Source organism: Carcharodon carcharias, chromosome 12 (genome assembly GCF_017639515.1).
Source record: "Carcharodon carcharias isolate sCarCar2 chromosome 12, sCarCar2.pri, whole genome shotgun sequence".
NCBI lineage: Eukaryota > Metazoa > Chordata > Chondrichthyes > Lamniformes > Lamnidae > Carcharodon > Carcharodon carcharias.
The window spans coordinates 45,602,034-45,622,133 of NC_054478.1; the positions used below are offsets into that span (position 1 = coordinate 45,602,034).

Consider the following 20,100-nt stretch of genomic DNA (forward strand, 5'->3'; position numbering starts at 1 on the left):
ATATCTCCACATCATCCACCAAGGTGTTCATATTTTTAGGTCTGTAACATAACCAGTGAGCTGCCATTCTCTGTGATAACAGAGCTGTAATGGAAAGGTGGCATGAGCACTTACCTGAGCTCCTCAACAATGACTCCCACATCTCAGCAGAGTGTCTCTGCATCAAATTGAGTAATTTCTTTAGGAAGAAAGCCTGTCTCTTCCTCCTTGTGCTAATAGCAATCAAATCAACCAAGCAAAGCAAAGCCCTTGGCCCAGATGGTATTCCAGCAGCCTAACAGTAGAAAGCTTGTTAACAAACTTACCATATCTTTAAGAGGACCTGAGATCAGGAAAACCTTTCAGAGAACAGCAAGGATGCCAACATAATCAGCATTTGGAAGAATGGATCCAGAATTGTATGCGGCAGGAGGAATAACTCTTCTCTCAATTGCAGGAAAGATCCTCACAAGGGTTCAGTTAAAACAGTTATTAGACAGCGTCATAGATGATGCCCTCCCAGAATCACAGTGTGCCAGTTCTGTGGATGTGTATGCCGATCCTACATCAGACTCTTCAACCATGAGAGGACCCACAGAAGATGATGAAATCACTCACAGCTTGAACATACTTGAACAACGAGGAGTCTATCGTGAACATGCAACAAAGGCTATCCGTTACACAACCCACTCACAAGTGGGCAACTTTACATAACGAAAGCTGTGTTGCCACACAAAATGTTATCTAGTAAACCACTGGGATTTTTAAAGAGCAGTTCCATTGCCTGGATCACTCTGAAGGAACCCTGCAGTACTGAGCAACGCGTGTCAAGAATCATTATGGGGCTGGTTTTTACGGTTCCCTGTGAGTGTGTTTTTGGCAGGTGGTCGTGTAAAATATGAGGGGTGTCCAGACAATCGCCTTTTCACCCACCCCCAAGCTGTCCCCCAAAATACAGTGTTTTAAATAAATAATTAACAGTCAATTGTGCTTCTTACCAAGTCAATTGACCAGGATATTATGCTGCCCATGCCAGAATACAGTAGGTGTGGGCAGGTGGGTGGGAGTGGGTATTCTGTTTTTTGAGCCCATGGTGAAATAATGGGGAAAGTAAGAGGGGGACACATCATTTGGGGGTGCCCCCTATGCACAAGGGCAGCCCTCTCCACCCCACCCCCCCAGAAGATGTTATCCCCTTCATTCCTTCCCACCTGCCTTCCAAAACCAGCAATACCCCCAGCCCCCTCCCTAGGCTGCCCGAAAAGGCAGCTAGCTGGCTTTCCATACGGGGGTGCGAGCAGTCTGCCCCCTCCACCCCCACCAATAAAATCTAGCCCATGGTCTGCTGCATGCTGCATAAACTCGCCATCATTAGTCTACCAGCTGTACAGCAACCAACTGAAGAGGAGAAGAGGAAGGGAGAAGGAAATCTACACACACCCTCTCTGTGATCAGCTCATCTGATTGCAGTGCCAGTGAATGGAATCCTATTTCCTATTCAATTATAGTCCCACACCTTACCTTCACTTTATAACTGACCAGCACAGCATCCTGTTGAGCACAATGCTAAAATAAAAGCAACCACAAAACAAATATTCGAAACTTATTTTATATATAAAACATTATCATATTGAATATAAAAGTCAATTCATTACCCTTGTGCATTAGTGTTTGTCATGCATGTGCTTTTTCCTGTGCTAGTGTCATGATGCAGTGCTATCTCACTGGCTGTACCATGGCTGGTGGAAGGACTTTCAGTGGCGGAGACTGCAGATAGCCTTTGAAGACTTCTGGCAGCTCTGGCCCTAGAAGGCCTAGCTTCAGGCTGCATCTCAGCATGTGTGGCAGTGTCTGGGATTGCTGACTGACTGGCAACAGTAAGGGCACATGTGGTACCTGCAGTCACTGTCAAGGAGCATGGAGGAGTCTGGCACCAACTTGGGACAGGGCCATGCACCAAACTTGGTGCTCATCCTCTGCAACATGTAAGTGGTTGCCATCTCCATGAGACTGCTTTCAGAAGTGACTTTGATGCAGTGCCTGATGGCTGATCTCTCAACTTCTATTGTGGCACAAGCAGAAGTCATTTCACATCTGGATGCTGTAGAGAAAGCTCAGACTCAAGCCATGCAAGCTTAGCTCAGATGCCCACCATCATCACTGAGTCTTTGTGGAAAAAACCTGTGCTTTGATAAGAGTAACCTGAGTTTTTGTGGAAGCAAGCTGATCTTGCATGACTTTAATCTGAACAGCACCCAGATGTCGGGTGGCTTCTACTTGTGCTACAATGATGCTTTAAGAGATGTGCATTTACTTTTAAGGAGGTGCATCTTAAACAACTGTCAATCATTATCACCTCGACAGTTTCTGATGTAACAGTCCCATGAATTACAGTTAGTTGGCAAGCAGCAAAGTAGAGATCAGCTATACTACACTTAGCCTCCTAGTGAATATCATCTGTATATATCTTCAAATATTTTCAAATAAAGAACCCACGTTATTGTTTCACCAACCCTAGTGTCTGATTGGTGCATTTACACCGAAGAAGAAGAAGAACTTAACAAATGGAAGCTGCACCTTCAACCATCAGATGCTGCATGATTGATTTCTCAAATGGTCTCATGATGTTGGCTACTACTTACATGCTGGAGAGGATGGGCTCCAAGCTCTATGCAAGGCCCTATAACGACATGATACAGGACTCCTCCATGCTCCTTTGACTGCAGGCTGTTGGGCAGGCCTGCCAATGCACCAAGCATTTCATTGTGCACATACCCATCGCCAATCAACTGTAAGCTGTCCCATTAAAGATCATCATCTGAGTCCTCTGTAGCAGAAGTAGTATGTGACCTCATCTTCTGGCCAGCTGGTATCTGTGCTACCCTTGTTCCCTGCCCTGGCTGCAGGTCACTCATATCTGATGACTCATCACATCCAGACCTGGCTCTGAGCAGTTCTCAAAAGTATGCACAGTGTCAGTATTTGAGCTGGTGGATTCCAGGGTAAGATCACGTAATAGCATTTCTTCATTATCACTGCCCTCCTGCCCTTCAACCGCTCCATGGCCAGGATACAGTTCTTGGTATCTGACAGGAGACAGACACAAGGATGTTGGTTGTGGTGAGGGGAATGGGGGAAAGCAAGAATTGCATGCTTACACAATATGCAGCTTGTTTCAGAAGAGATTTTGTGATGAGAGGAAGTGCAATGTGAAAAGGAGGATTAGCTATGAGCATAATATCATTTTCGATGGTTTCAACTGGAGTAATGGCCACTTCAACAAGCATCGTTTCCTCCATGGGTAAGGACATGCAGCCATGGCAGTCCGCCTTTGGTTAGCTTCTGTTACTTCAGATTATGTGCCATCATACCCTGCAAGTAAGTGCCCTGCCACAGTAAGTGTGGGATAATATGTTTGTGTGATGTGGTTGTCATGGTTGAATAGCTGGCAAACTGTACAAGCTGTGAGATGTGGGTATGAGGCTTGCATCATTGTTAAATGCATGAGGGCAGGGGAAGCTATTAATATGATGTATGAATTGTGATTGTTGGTAGGTGGGTAATGGGGGCGTGAAGCATTGAGCTGTGTGTAAAGCTAGTGGTGCAGTTGGTAGGATCTGGCATCTGAAGATGAATTTACTGACCTTGACCACTTGTGTGAGGTGATTAAATTTCTTGCGGCACTTCATCCAAGTGCTCAAGAGTAGAATTCAGAGATTAACCACCACAGCTATTTTGGCCCACTGCCTTCCAAGAGTTGGTATGGAAGGCCTCCTGACCCTCTTCGAATCTCTCCTCTGCACCTCCTCAACCATCGTCAGAAAACCTTGGAGCTTACTCTCTGTCATAGTGTGCCATTTTTGCATCTGTCCCAGGTCAAACTCAATTTACAATGACTTGCAGCACATGCATCAGTCAAAATGCACCTCCCCTTTAAAAGGTGCAGGCTGCCTTTAAGTGGTGCAAGATAATTTGAATTTTTGCTAGCCTCTCACAATGTTGTAGTCCCCACTCAAGTGTGCAGACACTCAACAGCATGCTTAGTGTTGGCTGCACTCTTTCTGGACTTAGCGAATTTCAGGGCTTTAAAAAGACTGAAAAAGCTGGAAAATACAATAATAGAAAGGTAAAAAGAGAAAAATTAGCAAAAACAAAAATTTTGTTCAATCAAAAGGATTTCCATGGACATCTCAGTAGAATGAGAGTGCTGAAGATAAGAATGGGACCAGAATGTGCTGAAAAGTTACTCAAACTTAATAGACAGATCAGCAGACTCAGATGACATTTACATCCAAAGTCCCTGAGGGTAGCTAGAGGAGGAAAAATAGATCTTCCAACAATGATGTTTCAAAATTCTGTGGAAAGGAAAATTGTCCCAGAGGATTGCAGGATAGTTGGTAAATATGACTCTTTTCTTCGAAAAAAGACAGTGATATGCCAGGAAATTATGTGACAGTTAGTCTTACTGCAGCTGTTATAGTTTATGGTCCAGATTTAGATGACAAGAGTTCATCAAGGCCAGACAGCATGGATTTCTAAAGGGAAGATCACACTTGACTAATTTTATAGAATATTTTATGAAAAACAACAGAGGGCAGAAATTCAATGGATGTGACTTACATGGATTTTCAAAAGAAAAAAACAACGTGCATGCCAGAGACCTATTGCAAAGATAGTGGCACAAAGAAATTGAGAAGACCGTGATCAAACACATAGAGAAAGATTGGAGGTCAGAAAGTTATAGCTGCCAGTAGAGCCAATTTTATCACATTGGAAAAATAGTGATGCATGGTGTTCCAAAAGGATATGTGCTGACCCATGACTATTGAGAGATATAAATTATCTGACATTGGGAATCAAGGAAGGATATCAAAATTTGCTGATAACTCAAAATTGGGAGGTATGGCAGATTATACTTTTAAAAACCTTAGGAGGACATAAGTAGCCAACCAGAGGACATAAATAGGCTAGCTATGGACAAGTCTGTGCCAGGTGCTGTTCAGTATGGAGAAATGTGCAGTAATTTTCAAAGTAAAATAGGGAAAGTAAGTACACCTTAAATGGTGAGATTTTAAACGGAATAGAAGGGTAGAGGGATATTAATGTGCAGATGTAGGTCACTAAGGTGGTAGTACAAGTAGATGCAACATATAGAATATAAATGGAACCTTTGGTTTTCTTTGAAGCATAAAATTGCAAAGCAAGGAGGAAATGTTGAACCTGTAAAAGACCCTGCATACAATTTTTAACATTCCATTATACAAAGGATATAAATGAAATGGAAAAGGCACAACATATATTCAATAGGGGTTATAGTACCCTGAGATATTTTACAAAATATCTGGAGCCTCAGTTCAATATCTCATCTGAAACTGGACACTTCTGGCAATGCAGCTGCATTGAAGTGGCAACCTGGACCACGTGGTCAAATTGTGGATCAGGGTCTGAACCCAGAGGTGACACAGAGGTGAATGCGCTACCAATTGAGTCAAGCTGAGACTACAGCATGATGCAAAATTCTGAGTATTTTTTTGTTGTAAGCTCATTCTTACTAGGAACTGATTACAAATTGCTGAAACCCATTTCACACAGAACGTTTACAATCAGCAGAGACAGACTTTCATCCCATCAGCGTGAGCTGAATTCAAACTCAGACCATGGAAAGGAAAACACACTCTTTTGCCACTTATCCCTTATTCTATACTTTTTCAGAGCTATAGGCACTCTGCTGCTGTGTAACTAAGTAACAGTCAATCTGCTCCCAACATTTTAATAATTGCTTTTGACATTCTATAACAAGCAATCTGTAGTGTTAATGGCTTCACAATCTTTTTCTATATGCTGTATATTATTCTGGGAGAGTTGCAGTGCTACATACCGTGATGTTCATGAGAAGACATTAATCTTTGTTGATTAAATTTATTCACATCACCTGAGTTTTTTTTTGCAGACCATCACTTTTTTACTAAGTTTCTCTTCATTCCTCCTATATTTCCTCTTTCTCTTGATGAGGCTATATTTATTTGCTCATGTACAAAGAGGAGAAATAAAAATTGAGTCTTTGCTGCATTAACCTTGGATCACTGAAACTTATTGGAAATCTTGTTTGCTCTGGAGTTCTGACAAACATTCATATGCTGCTTTGCATCAGCTTCTGTAAACCTTATTCAACTGCATTGTGAAATCTTTGCACCAAATGGCTGTTTGGACTTTTTCTCTAATCCCTCCTACACCACTGTCCTTCCTATTATCTAATATTACTTCCTGTGTGAGTGTGGGAACGGCCCCAAGTTTAGATTTCCTACCTAGAAGGTAGGCGAGAGAAATTAAGTTATGTTCCCCTCCAATCCCTCCCAGCGAGTACTTATTTACCTTCAAAACTATGGGCTGAATTTTCCCACAGGTTTCAGGACCTTGATGTCAGGATCAGATGGGGTCCCAAGCCCACATTTTCCGGCCACGGGACCTGCTCAGTGATTTTCCAGGAGGCACACTTCTAACCGGCTGACTCCAGGCTGCCGTCCATTAAAGGTGGCAGGCTGACTCCTGCTGCCAGGTCAGTCAGAGGGCTGCAACTCTGAAGCCTCAGCAGTGCTGCTGGGAGAGTTGTGTGCTGCTGAGCCAGATAGGAGACCTCAAGTCCTAGAGAGGTAAGTTAAATAAATAAAAATTAGTGATGCCCAACAGCGGCAGACCCCAAGAATTAGAGGGGAACGCCCCTCCAGAGGGTTCATTGGGTTGAGGGGGCTGGCTTTCCTGTCAGTAACCCCTTCTCTGGGTCATGGAGCACCTAAATCCGATGGCTCCTTATGCAGGAATGCATAAATAAAGTGGTGGATTTGGGACGATATGGCATGAAAACTGGCCATAGTGGCAGATGGTTAAAACGTTTTATTTGCCCACTACTGCACTTGTGCAAGTCTGGGACGATTCCACCCTTATTTTTTTAAAGAAAAATTGGGCCTAGTAGGCTGAGTTGGGGAGAGGCCTGGGCAACCCTACTTCAGGGACAGGCAGACAGCAGCGTTTCCGGCAGGCAGGTGTGCTCATCTGGTCCATACAGATGGAGAGCCCTAAGACCAAACCCAAAAGATCCAGCAGAGTGAGTGCTGTAGGCACTATTGGCACAATCCAATGATTATGACAGATTTGTAACCTGAAGTATTTCGGGCCCAGATGATTTATTTGTTCCCATCATCTATTTTGGTTGTGGAAGTGTCCATAACCTATGAACGCCACGTGGGTGGTGAATTAGTTTTGGTTTATTCATGAGTGATACAATACCCACCTACACCCACTCACTTCCACCCTATTATCAATCATGAAACTTCAATCATTGGCTTTAGAAATGCATCTTAGGACAACGATATTCATGGATATTGTATTCATGAAGAAAACGATTATAAAAGAAAGTGATTATCTCATTTCTATATGATAACAATTTCTATTTTATAGGATATAATTGGGAAAATAATTATCATCTCTCTTATGGCACCAAAACCAGGAAAGAAGTTTGTTAGCGTTTCAGAAATACAGTATCTGTTAAATAATCAGTGCTTGTTAACTGAAATCATTTTCATCTTCAATCAAATTATTTGTAGCTTTTTTAGCCTTTGAAAAATCACATTTGCGTAATGAATTGGTGAATCATCAATTCACAGTTCTCATGCAAAATTACATAATTCATTTTTTTTTTCTCACAGGACAGACTATTTAAAAGAATACACAGCAGTTTGTAGGAGACCTGTGCTATATTCTTCTCCCACACAGTTTCTCCCATAGTATGAACAGGACGTCAGTTTTTTCTAAGTGTTTACAGGAACCCTACAGTAATTTGGTAATGTTTGGTAAAAGCCGATGTATCGATTATAAAGTGGAAATAATGGTACCTGTAGGTCTGATTGGGAGAGCTCATTTCTGATTTGCACTTGCATTAACACTTTGTTTTTTAATTGTAGATCGCCCCTCATGAGAATCATCTAGGAAGAACATTGGAACTACTGGAATTAAGGGATAAGGCAGCAGGACAAACATTTGCTGATAATTTGGCTGATCCACAAAGGGTAAATCCATTGCGGCTGTTTGTGAAGGAAATTCAAAAGTCAAAACAGGACATCACTGATAATTCACGTATAAAAGCTTCAGATGATTTATGGGCATGGTTAAACAACCTAACAGATATTCGGGAATCTCACTCACGGACCAAACGCAGACCCATTGTTAAAACAGGAAAATTCAAGAAAATGTTTGGCTGGGGTGACTTCCATTCCAACATCAAAACTGTTAAGTTGAATCTTCTCATTACTGGAAAGATAGTTGACCATGGGAATGGGACTTTCAGCGTCTACTTTAGACACAACTCGACTGGTCTTGGGAATGTGTCTGTCAGCCTGGTTCCACCATCCAAGGTTGTGGAGTTTGACTTCTCCCAGCAATCAACGCTGGAGACCAAGGAGTCCAAAACATTCAACTGTCGAATTGAGTATGAGAAAACAGACAGAGCAAAGAAGACTGCACTATGTAATTACGATCCTTCAAAGGTGTGCTATCAGGAGCAGACCCAAAGTCATGTTTCCTGGTTATGTTCCAAACCATTCAAGGTTATATGCATATATATAGCTTTCTACAGTGTAGATTATAAACTTGTGCAGAAAGTTTGCCCTGATTACAACTATCATAGTGAAACCCCTTATTATTCATCTGGTTAACAGAATACCCGTGGCTTATGTTATGTGAAGACTGCCATTCTGTATGTAACTTATTTATACATAGTCAATGTCATGGAATAATAATGATAGTAAGTGTTTAAGACAGGCACATCTGGTTTGGTGCAGCTGTTACCCCAAAGGGAATATCTGATGGTGTAAATGCATGATGAGCATTTGTAAAATGAAGAGGTTGTTATATACAGTCCTCATAGCAAGAACAAAATTAAAATAATATGCAGTTATAAAAATAATAAACTTTGTCTTTGAAACTTCAGCCTGAGGCTACACTGCATATTTATATTTCAACCACAGCTCCCGATACAAGAGTGAACAATTTTCTAAATGTCAAATTTGCACATTAATTGAAGAATGCAGTCTTTACAGCCCCCCCCCCCCCCCCCACACCCCACCCCCCACCCACTCTGGGGGAAATAAAAGAAAGTGCAAGGTAGCTTCATCAACTAGCCAAAACATAATATAGTATTGTAAAAAAGACTGAACATATTTTAATGTACAATATAATGTGTTTTGTAACTGTAGTCCTGTAAAATTGTTTCTTTATAAAAGGCTGTTTGTGTCAATAAAATATCAAAATTGGGAAAAATTAGAGGACACAAGGAAAGCAACTTAGTAAAATACTCTGTTCTCCATTTGTCGTGCAATCCTTCAATAAAATGTCACATAGTTTCACCTCAACATGTCTTAGTATTTAATGAGCATTTTAAAATGGAATTGGGTCCACAACGGCAGCAACATACTAAGTCAATGCAAACATGTTTTTATAAACTTTGAACATAGTTTCACAACTGAGGAACTCCACTCTTTGCTTAATCTCCCCTTAATTCCACTGGTTTTGGGCCACAACTCCCAAGCCCCAGAGTGCCATAACCGGGGGGGGGGGGGGGGTACCCCAAAGAGGCGCTGAGGAACCCCCATCCAAGAAGAAATTTCCAGGTAAAGACTGCACGGTAATTACCTGGAAAGTGCAAACTTCCCATGGGCAATTGCCCTGCACTAGGAGCAATCCAAAAATTATGATTTAAATCATGAACTTTGGGTGGTTCCAAATGTGTTACATTAATAATTACCCAGAAACAGAAGAATTAAAACCACTTCCAGTTTCTGGGTAACTATTGTACAGACCCACATCGATCTCCCCCTCTACCCCACCCCCAGGACTCCCCCCCCCCGCCCCCCTCCCGCTCCCGCTCCATTGGACATACCCCAACCCACAGTTACCCTCCCAGGCCCAACACAGCCCGAACAAACCCCCTCAATGTCTGGCCCGACCCAACCATCCACCCCAAGGGTCGACCCAACCTGACCGGAACTCCCCCCAAAAGCCTGAGCCGACCAGACTGCACCCCCCGCAACTCCCCCAAAGCCCGACTCAACCAGACACTCCCTGCAAGGCTCAACCTGACTGCCGCCCCTAAAATCCTACCCACTTGCCTTGTCAAGTGACTTTAAATCTACCTGGTTTACAGGAGCTAGTGCCGTAAAAACGGGGGCTGGCTACTTACCTTCTACTCTACAGCCCTTGACGCTTGGCCCCGGGGACGCACTGCATTGCACAGATCTCGTCTGATCGGAGTTGTAAGGTCGGGCAAGATAGGATCAGTTGGATTCTCAGGTAAGAACCTTCGAGCGGAGTGGCAATCCGACTCAGCTGCCATTCCATCAGAAGTTACGGCCCATTGCTTTGTGAAATTAAAGTTTGGTGTGGGACTGCACTATTGAACTAAGTTTTTAATTTTAAAAAATATAACCAAGAATAGTATTCTCTTTTCAGCATCCTTCTTTTAGTTGAACTCTTTCTGTTGCAATCATTTATCTTTTACTACTTTATCAATATTACAATAGTCAGTGTTGCTTTGAGCTTTCCTTTCTTCACATTCTAAGCTCAAAATAAAGCACCACCATGCTCTTCTTTCTCCCTATATTCTCATTGTGTTAAAATCAGGACCAGCCACTGGAACTTTTAACTTCTCAGAACCTGAGGCACAGGAGGCAGCAAATGTCTGCTCTTTCTCCTACAAGTTTCAGATTTTTCAAACACGTGCTTGAAGTCACAAAGTCACTATTGCCTGGTTTATTTTGACCTATTTTTAAAAATTCTTTCCAGCCTTCATGGTTGTCTGCACTATGGTCTTGACTCTTCATTTTTAGTTCTGCAATAAAAATTATGCGTGTGTATATATATATATATATATATATGTATATATGTACCAATTCCTAGCAGTAATGTTTTCTTTCTATAATTCGGACCCTTTGTTCTCGCAAAGGAGACTGCAATGATCTTAAGAGGGTACCACTTAACCAAACTGACTGTGGAGGCCTTTAAAAATGGTGGGCAGGATGTGGCTGCAAAAGTTCCACCCCCATTTCCGGAAGATCCCATCTCTGCTGACAGGTGGAAGGGGGCGGGTTGTGAATCCCGCAGTGGGTATACCTGAACCCAGAAGGGCTATTTGAGATTAGTGCTGAGTTAAAACACACCTTTTTGCTGTTCCAAAGGCCTTAACCTGCAGGTTGGGATTCACAAATTTATGGAGGAGGGGTAAACCCTCTTGAAGAGTGAATAAAGTCTGTTTAAGTGATATAATCTAAAATTATTTAAACTCCCATTCCTTTAAAGATAAACTGGCTGCAACTGTCAATTAGAGTAAAAAATCCCTCTGCTGGAGTTCATTGATTGACAGGCTATCTGGTGTAGCTTAGAAAAAACTAATCTAAAACTATTACTATCTAAAACTATTCCTGCAATTTCAATAGAGTTCATTGTTGACCTTTCACAAAGGCTGTTATTACAGCTGAGCCCATTATGCTGCTTGGCTGAGATTCAAAAGCTCCAAAATCACTTATCTCAGCAGAGTGTGGATGGGAGGGCTGAACTCACATTTTCATTGACAGTTTTGAGAGGCTATTAAAGGATTAGGAAAGGTCTTTGAAGTGGCCACTGAATAGAAGTTTGTTTGATTTTATAACAGATTGGCCACTTGAGGGGATTCAAAATCTTTGAATGGGTTTCATGAATTAGAGTTTTTTTTCTGTATCAAGTGTTATGAGTAAGAGCTCCCTTAAGTTGTTTGAAGTTTATGCCTTTTTCATCTCCACATGGCTCCTGAGATTTGCCCATAGTGGATACGGGTGCATGGCATGCAGGGCATGGTGGCATGGTGGTATGAGGTGACATGGAGGTGGCATGAGGGTATGATGTGGCATGGAATTGGCATGTGGGTGGATGGGAGTGAGGACTAGAGAGCCTAATAGCCTTTTATAAAACTGGACTGCAATCTTACTCATAAGCCTGTGGGCTCAACATCATCCAGTCACCATTATGAAAAAAAACAAGAATAAAAGGAAGCTATGACAGTGCCTTGGCATTTGTGAATGAGATCAAATCCCTAAGCACGCACCGAGTTTATGGACTTGAAATGCTTTAGAGAATTTCTTAAGGAAACATGCCTTTGATTTTTCCTCTTTTATCTGTTGTGTGTGTTTGCCACCATTCCTCACTCTACTGAGCCAGTGTACTTCCTTTCCCAGGCCTGTATGGAAAACTGACATTGTTAGTGAAATCCTGTTTTAGAAACTGGACCCAATTAAACAAAGAAGTGAGTCTGTGGAAGCAGGGATTGTGGCAGAGAAGAAAGAAAATCTGCAGCAAACTACTGGTGAACTCGGTGTTATGGTGTGAACAGGAGGAGTAATTACAAGTTAAAAATGTCTGCATTGTTTTTAATGTTTAGAATTATACATGTTTCCCAACAAATTAACCGGTAGCATTGAATGCTTGCTGGTAGACTGTTATTGTGATTACATACAATTTAGTCTACAGAACAAAACCAATTGTTCATCAGACTGATTCCTGAGTGGTGGAATTGTTCTTTGAGGAGAGATTGAGAGAAACTGCATTTGTTTTCTCCAAAGTTTAGAAGAATGAGAAATGATCTCATTGAAGTGTACAGAAATCTTACAGGGCTCGACAGTGTTGTTGCAGGAAGGAGGTTTCCCCTGTCTGAGGATTCTAGAACCAGGAGACACAGTCTCAGGATAAGAGGTAGGCCATTTAGGACTGAGATGAGGAGGACTTTCTTCAGTCAGGGGATGGTAAATCTTTGGAATTCCCTACCCAGAGAGCTGTAGAGGCTCAGTCATTGAGTATATTCAAGATAGAAAATAAAGATATCAAGTGATACAGGGATAGAGTGGGAAAATGGCATTGAGGGAAAAGATCAGCCATGATGTAGTTGAATGGCAAAGATGATGGGGCGGTAAATGGCTGGGTTGGATTTGTCCTGCGTTTTGAGTGCAAGGCATATCTGGGCAATTTTCCACAGCCAGGTAGATGCCAGTGTTGTAGCTGTACTGGAGCAGCTTGGCTAGGGGCACAGCAAGTTCTGGAGCACAAGTCTTCAGTACTATTGCCGGAATATTTTCAGGGCCCATAGTCTTTGCAGTATCCAATGTCTTTAGCAGTTTCCTGATATCACGTGGAATGAATCATATTGACTGAAGACCGGCACCCGTGATACTGGGGACCTCCAGAGGAGGCCGAGATGTATCATCCACTCAGCACTTCTGGCTGAAGATTGTTGCAAATGCTTCAGCCTCATGTTTTACACTGCTGCGCTCGGCTCCTCCATCATTGGTGATGGGGATATTTGTGGAACCTCCTCCTCCAGTGAGTTGTTTAATTGTCCACCACCATTCATGGCTGAATGTGGCAGGATCTGCAATGTGTAGGATCATTTAGAACTGTCTATCACTTGCTGCTTATGCTGTTTGGCATGCAAGCAGTCCTGTGTTATAGCTTCACCAGGCTGACACCTTATTTTTAGATATGCCTGGTGCTGCTCCAGGCATGTCCTCCTGCACTCTTCATTGAACAAGGGTTGATCCCCAGGCTTGATGGTAATGGTAGAGTCAGGGATATGCTGGGCCATGATTGGTTACAGATTGTGTTCGAGTACAATTCTGCTGCTGCTGATGGCCCACAGTGCCTCATGAATGCCCAGTCTTGAATTGTGAGATCTGTTCGAAATCTGTCCCATTTAGCACAGTGGTAGGGCCACACAATATGATGGAGGGTATCCTTATTGTGAAGGCAGGACTTTGTCTCCACAATGACTGTCCTGTGGTCACTCCTGTGGATACTGTCATGGACAGGTGCATCTGTGGCAGGCAGCTTGGTGAGGATGAGGTCAAGTATGTTTTTCCCTCTTGTTGTTTTCCTCACCACCTGCCACAGACCCAGTCTAACAGCTATATCATTTAGGGCTTGGCCAGCTGGGTCAGTAGTTGTGCTACCGAGCCACTCTTGGTGATGGATATTGAAGTGCCCCAACCAGAGTGCATTCTGCATCCTTGCCACCCTCAGTGCACTGATTCATCAGCTGAGGGAGGGCAGTACATGGTAAGCAGTCAGAGGTTTCCTTGCCCATGTTTGACCTGATGCCATGAGGCTCTATGGGGTCCGGAGTCAATATTGAGGATTCCCAGGGCAACTCCCTCCTGACTATATACCACCACATCTGCTGGGTTTGTCCTGCCAGTGGAGCAGGACATACCCAGGGATGGTGACGGTGGAGTCTGGGATATTATCTGTAAGGTATGATTCTGTGAAGATGACTATGTCAGGCTATTGCTCGACTTGTCTGTGAGACAGCTCTCCGAATTTTGGCACTAGCCCCCAAATGTTAGTAAGGAGGACTTTTCAGGGTTGAGATTGCCATTGTCATTTCTGGTGCCTAGGTCGATGCCAAGTGGTCCATCGGGTTTCATTCCTTTTGTTATCATTAGGCTTTTAATTCCAGATGTTTATTGAATTCAAATTCCACTATCTGCAGTGGTGGGATTTGAACCCCGGTCCCCAGAGCATTACCCTGGGTCTCTGGGTTACTTTCCAAAACATTTCCTCTGACATGTCTTCCTTCTTCCTTAACTAGGTTTTCCACCTACGGTGGTTGACAGGGCCCTCAAGCATGTCCGGCCCATCACCCGCGCATCTGCCCTCACACCTTCCTCTTCCTCCCAGAACCATGAAAGGGTCCCCCTTGTCCTCACTGACCACCCCACCAGCCTCCACATTCAAAGGATCATCCTCCGCCATTTCTGCCAACTCCAGCATGATGCCACCACCAAACACATCTTCCCTTCATCCCCCCACTATCAGCATTCCGTAGGACCGTTCCTTCCGGGGCACCCTGGTCCACTCCTCCATCACCCCATACACCTCAACACCCTCCTGTGTCAGCTTCCCATGCAACCACAAAAGGTGCAACACCTGCCCCATTACTTCCCACCTCCTCACCCAAACACTCCTTTCAAGTGAAGCAGCACCTCTCTTACACTTCCCTCAATTTAGCCTGCTGCATTCGCTGCTCCCAATGTGGTCTCCTCTACACTGAAGAAACCAAACGCAGACTGGGTGACTGCTTTGCGGAGCACCTTCGGACTGTCTGCAAGCATGGCCCAGACTTTCCTTTCGCTTGCCATTTCAACACACCACCCTGCTCTCATGCCCACATTGTCCGTCCTTGGCCTGCTGCAATGTTCCAGTGAAGCTCAACGCAATTGGAGGAACAGCACCTCATCTTCTGACTAGGCACTTTACAGCCTTCCGGACTTAATATTGAGTTCAGCAACTTCAGATCGTCAACTCTCTCCTCCATCCCCACCCCCTTTCCGATCCCCCTTTTTCCAATAATTTACAATTTAAAAAATATATTTTTTTCTTTTCCCATCTATTTTTAAATTTATTTCAATCTATTGTTTTATCTCCACCTTTTATCCCATTTCAATCCCTTCCCCCACCCCAGCCCCACTAGGGACATCTGCCAATTGCTTGCCCTGCTTGCTACCCTTAATGTCCCCATTAGCACATTCCTTAGATAATATCACCACCGTCAACACCCCTTTGTCCTTTTGTCTATGACATCTTCGGCAATCTCTTCTTTGCCTCCACCTATCACTGGCCCTCTATCCAGCTCTACCTGTCCCACCCTCCTCTAACAGCTTATATTTCACCTCATTTCTCTCTTTCCTTAGTTCTGATGAAGAGTCATATGGACTCGAAACATCAACTGTGTTCCTCCCCGCAGATGCTGTCAGACCTACTGAGTTTTTCCAGCTATTTTTGTTTTTGTCTCTGGGTTACTTGTCCAGCGACAATACCACTGTGCCGTTGCCACCCCCATTCATAAAGTTGTCCTTTCTGAATACATATTCTCATTGTAATATGGAAAGAACAAGATGTATGTACATTTCTGTAGCAATATCATCATTCAGAGGACATTATGGTCATTAGTAGCTATGAGGATCTCATTATTGGCCTAGGGCTGCTCATAACTAGAGAGCCAAAATGTATTACTGACAATCTCTGAGCCATCTATTTGTGTTTTACAATGTTGAGCAGAAGGTTGAAATTGCAAAATGGCTGCCTCGCTTTTCAAAGTCCTTCAGCCATGTACGCCCTAAGCTCTAGAATTCCCTCCATAAACTTATTCATCCACCCATCTCTTTCTCCTCCTTTATAGCCTTCCTTTAAAGGTACTTCTGTGACCAGGGTTTTAGTCACAAGTGCTGCTAATCTTTGACTCTGTCAATTTTTGTCTAATTATGTTTCTATGAAATGCCTTGGAACATTTTCCTGCAATACATGTGTGACAGTAATGCAAGTTGTTCTTGTTAAGATATGTCAGTGAATTTCAAAAATAACTTTAGCTGCTGATTTTCCTACAAACCCCCATGATTGTCAATGTTTGATAGAAAATTGATTTCAAACAACTCTGTGGGGCATGGATATAACCCCTATGTAAAACAGGAAAATCCCACAAACATTTAAAGGGCCCAACATTTAAAGGGCTCACAAATTCCATATAGGAAAGCATGATCAACACGCTGCTGGACCATTCTTCTGATAACCACAAACATTTCATAGGTATCCATGACCTCCACATAAAACAAAATGGTCCTCATCAAGTAAATACATCCCATATTAGCACATACACTAGATCACTTTGGGTGTACTTCACTGCGAAATCCACATCTGCTACAAACTAACACATTTCAGAACACTTTGTTTTTGCTGATTATTTCCCTTTGGGCTTGCCGAATTCTTAGCTTTGAAGTGGAATTCCACAGAATGGGTGTATCGGAAGGAGATGCAATTAGGTGAAATTCAAACATTATTGTGTCATGTCCAAGCCATTAGACACCATTTGTGTAAGTAATGGAAAAACAGATACTATGGCCACCTAACAGAAAGCAGGTTTTGATAAAGAACATTTATAATGGCACCCTTTGAGAGCAGCCAGAGACAGAGGGATAGAGAGGGAGAACAAGGGAACAGATCCAGACCAACAAAGGAAAGACACTGCCTGAGATCCAAGCAGGCAGAAAATTGAGGTTATTATTTAACTAATGATTTGAAGAACAAAACAAGTTTTTGCTATAGAGATTTGACTGCACCTCGACTGGAGTCAAAGCAGAAACCTGTTACTGCAAGCAGTAAGCTATCACAAATCTGTTATCAGAAACTTCCAACCTCCATTTCTTCAGTGAATGAAAGGAAATCACAGGCCTGCAATGTTTCAAGAATGCATCTCGAGAGAATCAAGGGTGTCAGTAAAATTTTGTACTCTTAAGTTCTAAGCACATGCTACCTCTTTGTAATCGCCTTTTCTTGTGCGCGCGTGCGTGTGTATGTGTGTGTGTGAACGTGTGAACACATTCAGATTTCGAGAGATAAACATTTATCCAATTTTTAAAACTTATGAGAAAACCTATCTTTTGTCTGTTTTTCAGTTACAGAACTCAAGTGTTAAAAGTTTAAACACTTTTCCTTTAAAACACATCTACCTCCAGTCAGTCCAGGGGTGAAAAAAGGGGAACCATTCTACCATCTCTCCCCTGTCTGTAACAGTTGTCTATGAGGAACATTATCAAAGCCATCTCAGGAGTTTTTATTTAAACATTCAATAATGCGCTATGCTTTAAATCTTTAAAGTTAATGATCACTTCTCAATGCCTTTCTGTGGAAAGATGGTCAAAGAACATCAAATGTGACACTAGCTAACAGACAGTAATCGACTTCTGGCAATGGACAATTCAGCGTTTCGTACACATGAGGTAGTAATGCTTAGTTATCCTCAAATTAAGGCACACTGGTAAAAGACTGGAGAAATGCATCAGCTCTGACACTGGATCATTTAAGTGGCAGACATCCCTGGAAATTAAATCTACAGCTTCTGGATTATCAAGTATACTGAGTTAACATTGCATGACTGGGCTTGAGCTATCTCTTCTATTGGCATATCATTTACAAACCTCAAGTGGAAAAGACCCAGGTTTACGAGAATAAAGGGCAAAGGATTCAGGGGTGGTTCTGAGGAGCATTAGAACAAAATAGGGAGCTCCAGAATTTTATTATCACCACTGCTAGCTGCAAAACAGAAAATGTAATGCTGTCTAGAATGAAACTCATTGCATTAAAGAGCGTGAAATTTAAATTATCTGCCCTGAAGGAGCATAAAAAAAACTTTGAAAAATAAAGATGTATTAATTAAAAATAGAAATATGCCATTGGAAGCTTTTTAATTGAATTTGAGGTTTTAATCTGGAGGAAAAGATGTAATTACAATTTACATTATTAACCTTTTCTTATAAGCCAGCTCAATTCCAGCCAGTCTGAATGCGTTAAAATGATACAAATTTGAGAAGTAGTTCAGAAAAGGGATGCAGCATCTTGGAAGGCATTTAGCGAATCCTTCTCAATTATACCTAGATGATTGTTAAAATGTTTCCATGCTGACTGATCAGAAACCAGGAGCGTAACTATCCAGGAAGAAAGTGATCACTCTCTGAGGGCCAGTGTCACTTTTCTATCAATATGAAGAACACGTCAGTTAATAAAATATTGTAGAAATTATGGGGATTTCAGACACTCAGATTTGATTACAAGCAGTCACATTTAAATTCAAGTATGAAAGCTAATGTCTCTGTTAATTTTAAGGACTCAGAAAGCTCAAATCCTACATGGACACCAGAAACCAGGAACTTAGTGAAAATTCTCCAGCAAAATGGATTTCTTTTTTATTCGCTCATGGGATATGGGCATCGCTGGCTAGACCAGCATTTATTGCCCATCCCTAATTGCCCTTGAGAAGGTGATGGTGAGCTGCCATCTTGAACTACTGCAGTCCACGTGGTGTAGGTACACCCACTGTGCTCTTAGAGAGGGAGTTCCAGGATTTTGACCTAGCGACAGTAAAGGTACGGCGATGTATTTCCAATCAAGATGGTGCATGGCTTACAGGGGAACTTCCAGGTGGCGGTGTTCCCGTGAATCTGCTGCCCTTGAATATCTAGATGGTAGTGGTCCTGGGTTTGGAAAGTGCTGTCTAAGGAGCCTTGGTCAGCTCCTGTAGTGCATGTTTTAGATGCTACACATTGTTGCCACTGTGCATTGGTGGTGGAGGGAGTGAATGTTTGTGGGTTGGGCGCCAATCACGTAGGCTGCTTTCTCTTGGATGGTGTCAAGCTTCATGAGTGTTGTTGGAGCTGCACTTATCCAAGCAAGTGCGGAGTATTCCATCACGTTCCTGACTTGTGCCTTGTAGATGGTGGACAGGCTTTGGGGAGTCAGGAGGTGAGTTACTCACTGTGGGATTCCTAGCTCTGTGTTATATGATTCCTGGTTTTCATACGAGGAGTAGGTGATAATTCAATTAACCAGAATGTGTTCTTTTATAGAGAGTTTTTTCTATTATACTATCTTTGTTTTGTCTCTTTTCCCTCTTCAGTGGTCTCCCAAAGTCATACAGAGGTAGAATAATATGGGTGGAGATTAAGAATAGCAAGGATCAGAAAACACTGGTGGAAATAGCTTATAGGCCTCCTAACAGTAGTTATTATGTTGGACAGAGCGGTAAGCAGGGAATTATTGGAGCATTGTAACAAAGGCAATATAATCATTGTGGGGGACTTTAATCTTCATAGGGACTGGACCAATCAAATTGGCATGGGTGGTCTAGAAGATAAGTTTGTAGAAGGTTTTTATGACAGTTACCTGGAACAGGTTGTGGAACCAACTACGGATAAAGCTATTTTAGATCTAGTATTGTGTAATGAAGCATGGCTAATTAATAATCTCATAGTAAATGATCTGCTAGGAACTAGTGACCATAATACCATTGAATTCCATGTTATGTTTGAAAGTGACATACACAAAATAAGAATCTTAAACTTAAATAAAGCTAATTACATAGCTTTGAGGGGAGAACTCGCGAAGGTTGATTTGGTAAAAAGACCAAAATGTATGGCAGTAAAGAAACAATGGGAAACATTTAAAGGAAAAATTCAAAATGTTCCAGCAATAATATATTCTACTGAAAAATAAAAATACAGC

The 20,100-nt window shown here is 42.3% G+C and overlaps 1 protein-coding gene across 1 annotated transcript; it reads left to right on the forward strand.

Moving 5' to 3' along the window:
* The first annotated feature begins 384 nt into the window (after positions 1-384).
* Positions 385-8,741, forward strand: LOC121284666 (neurexophilin-2-like). The gene is made up of 2 exons (XM_041200225.1): positions 385-675; positions 7,938-8,741. The coding sequence occupies exons 1-2, from the start codon at positions 385-387 to the stop codon at positions 8,685-8,687; spliced, it is 1,041 nt and encodes a 346-aa protein (XP_041056159.1). The 3' UTR covers positions 8,688-8,741.
* Positions 8,742-20,100: the final 11,359 nt, after the last annotated feature.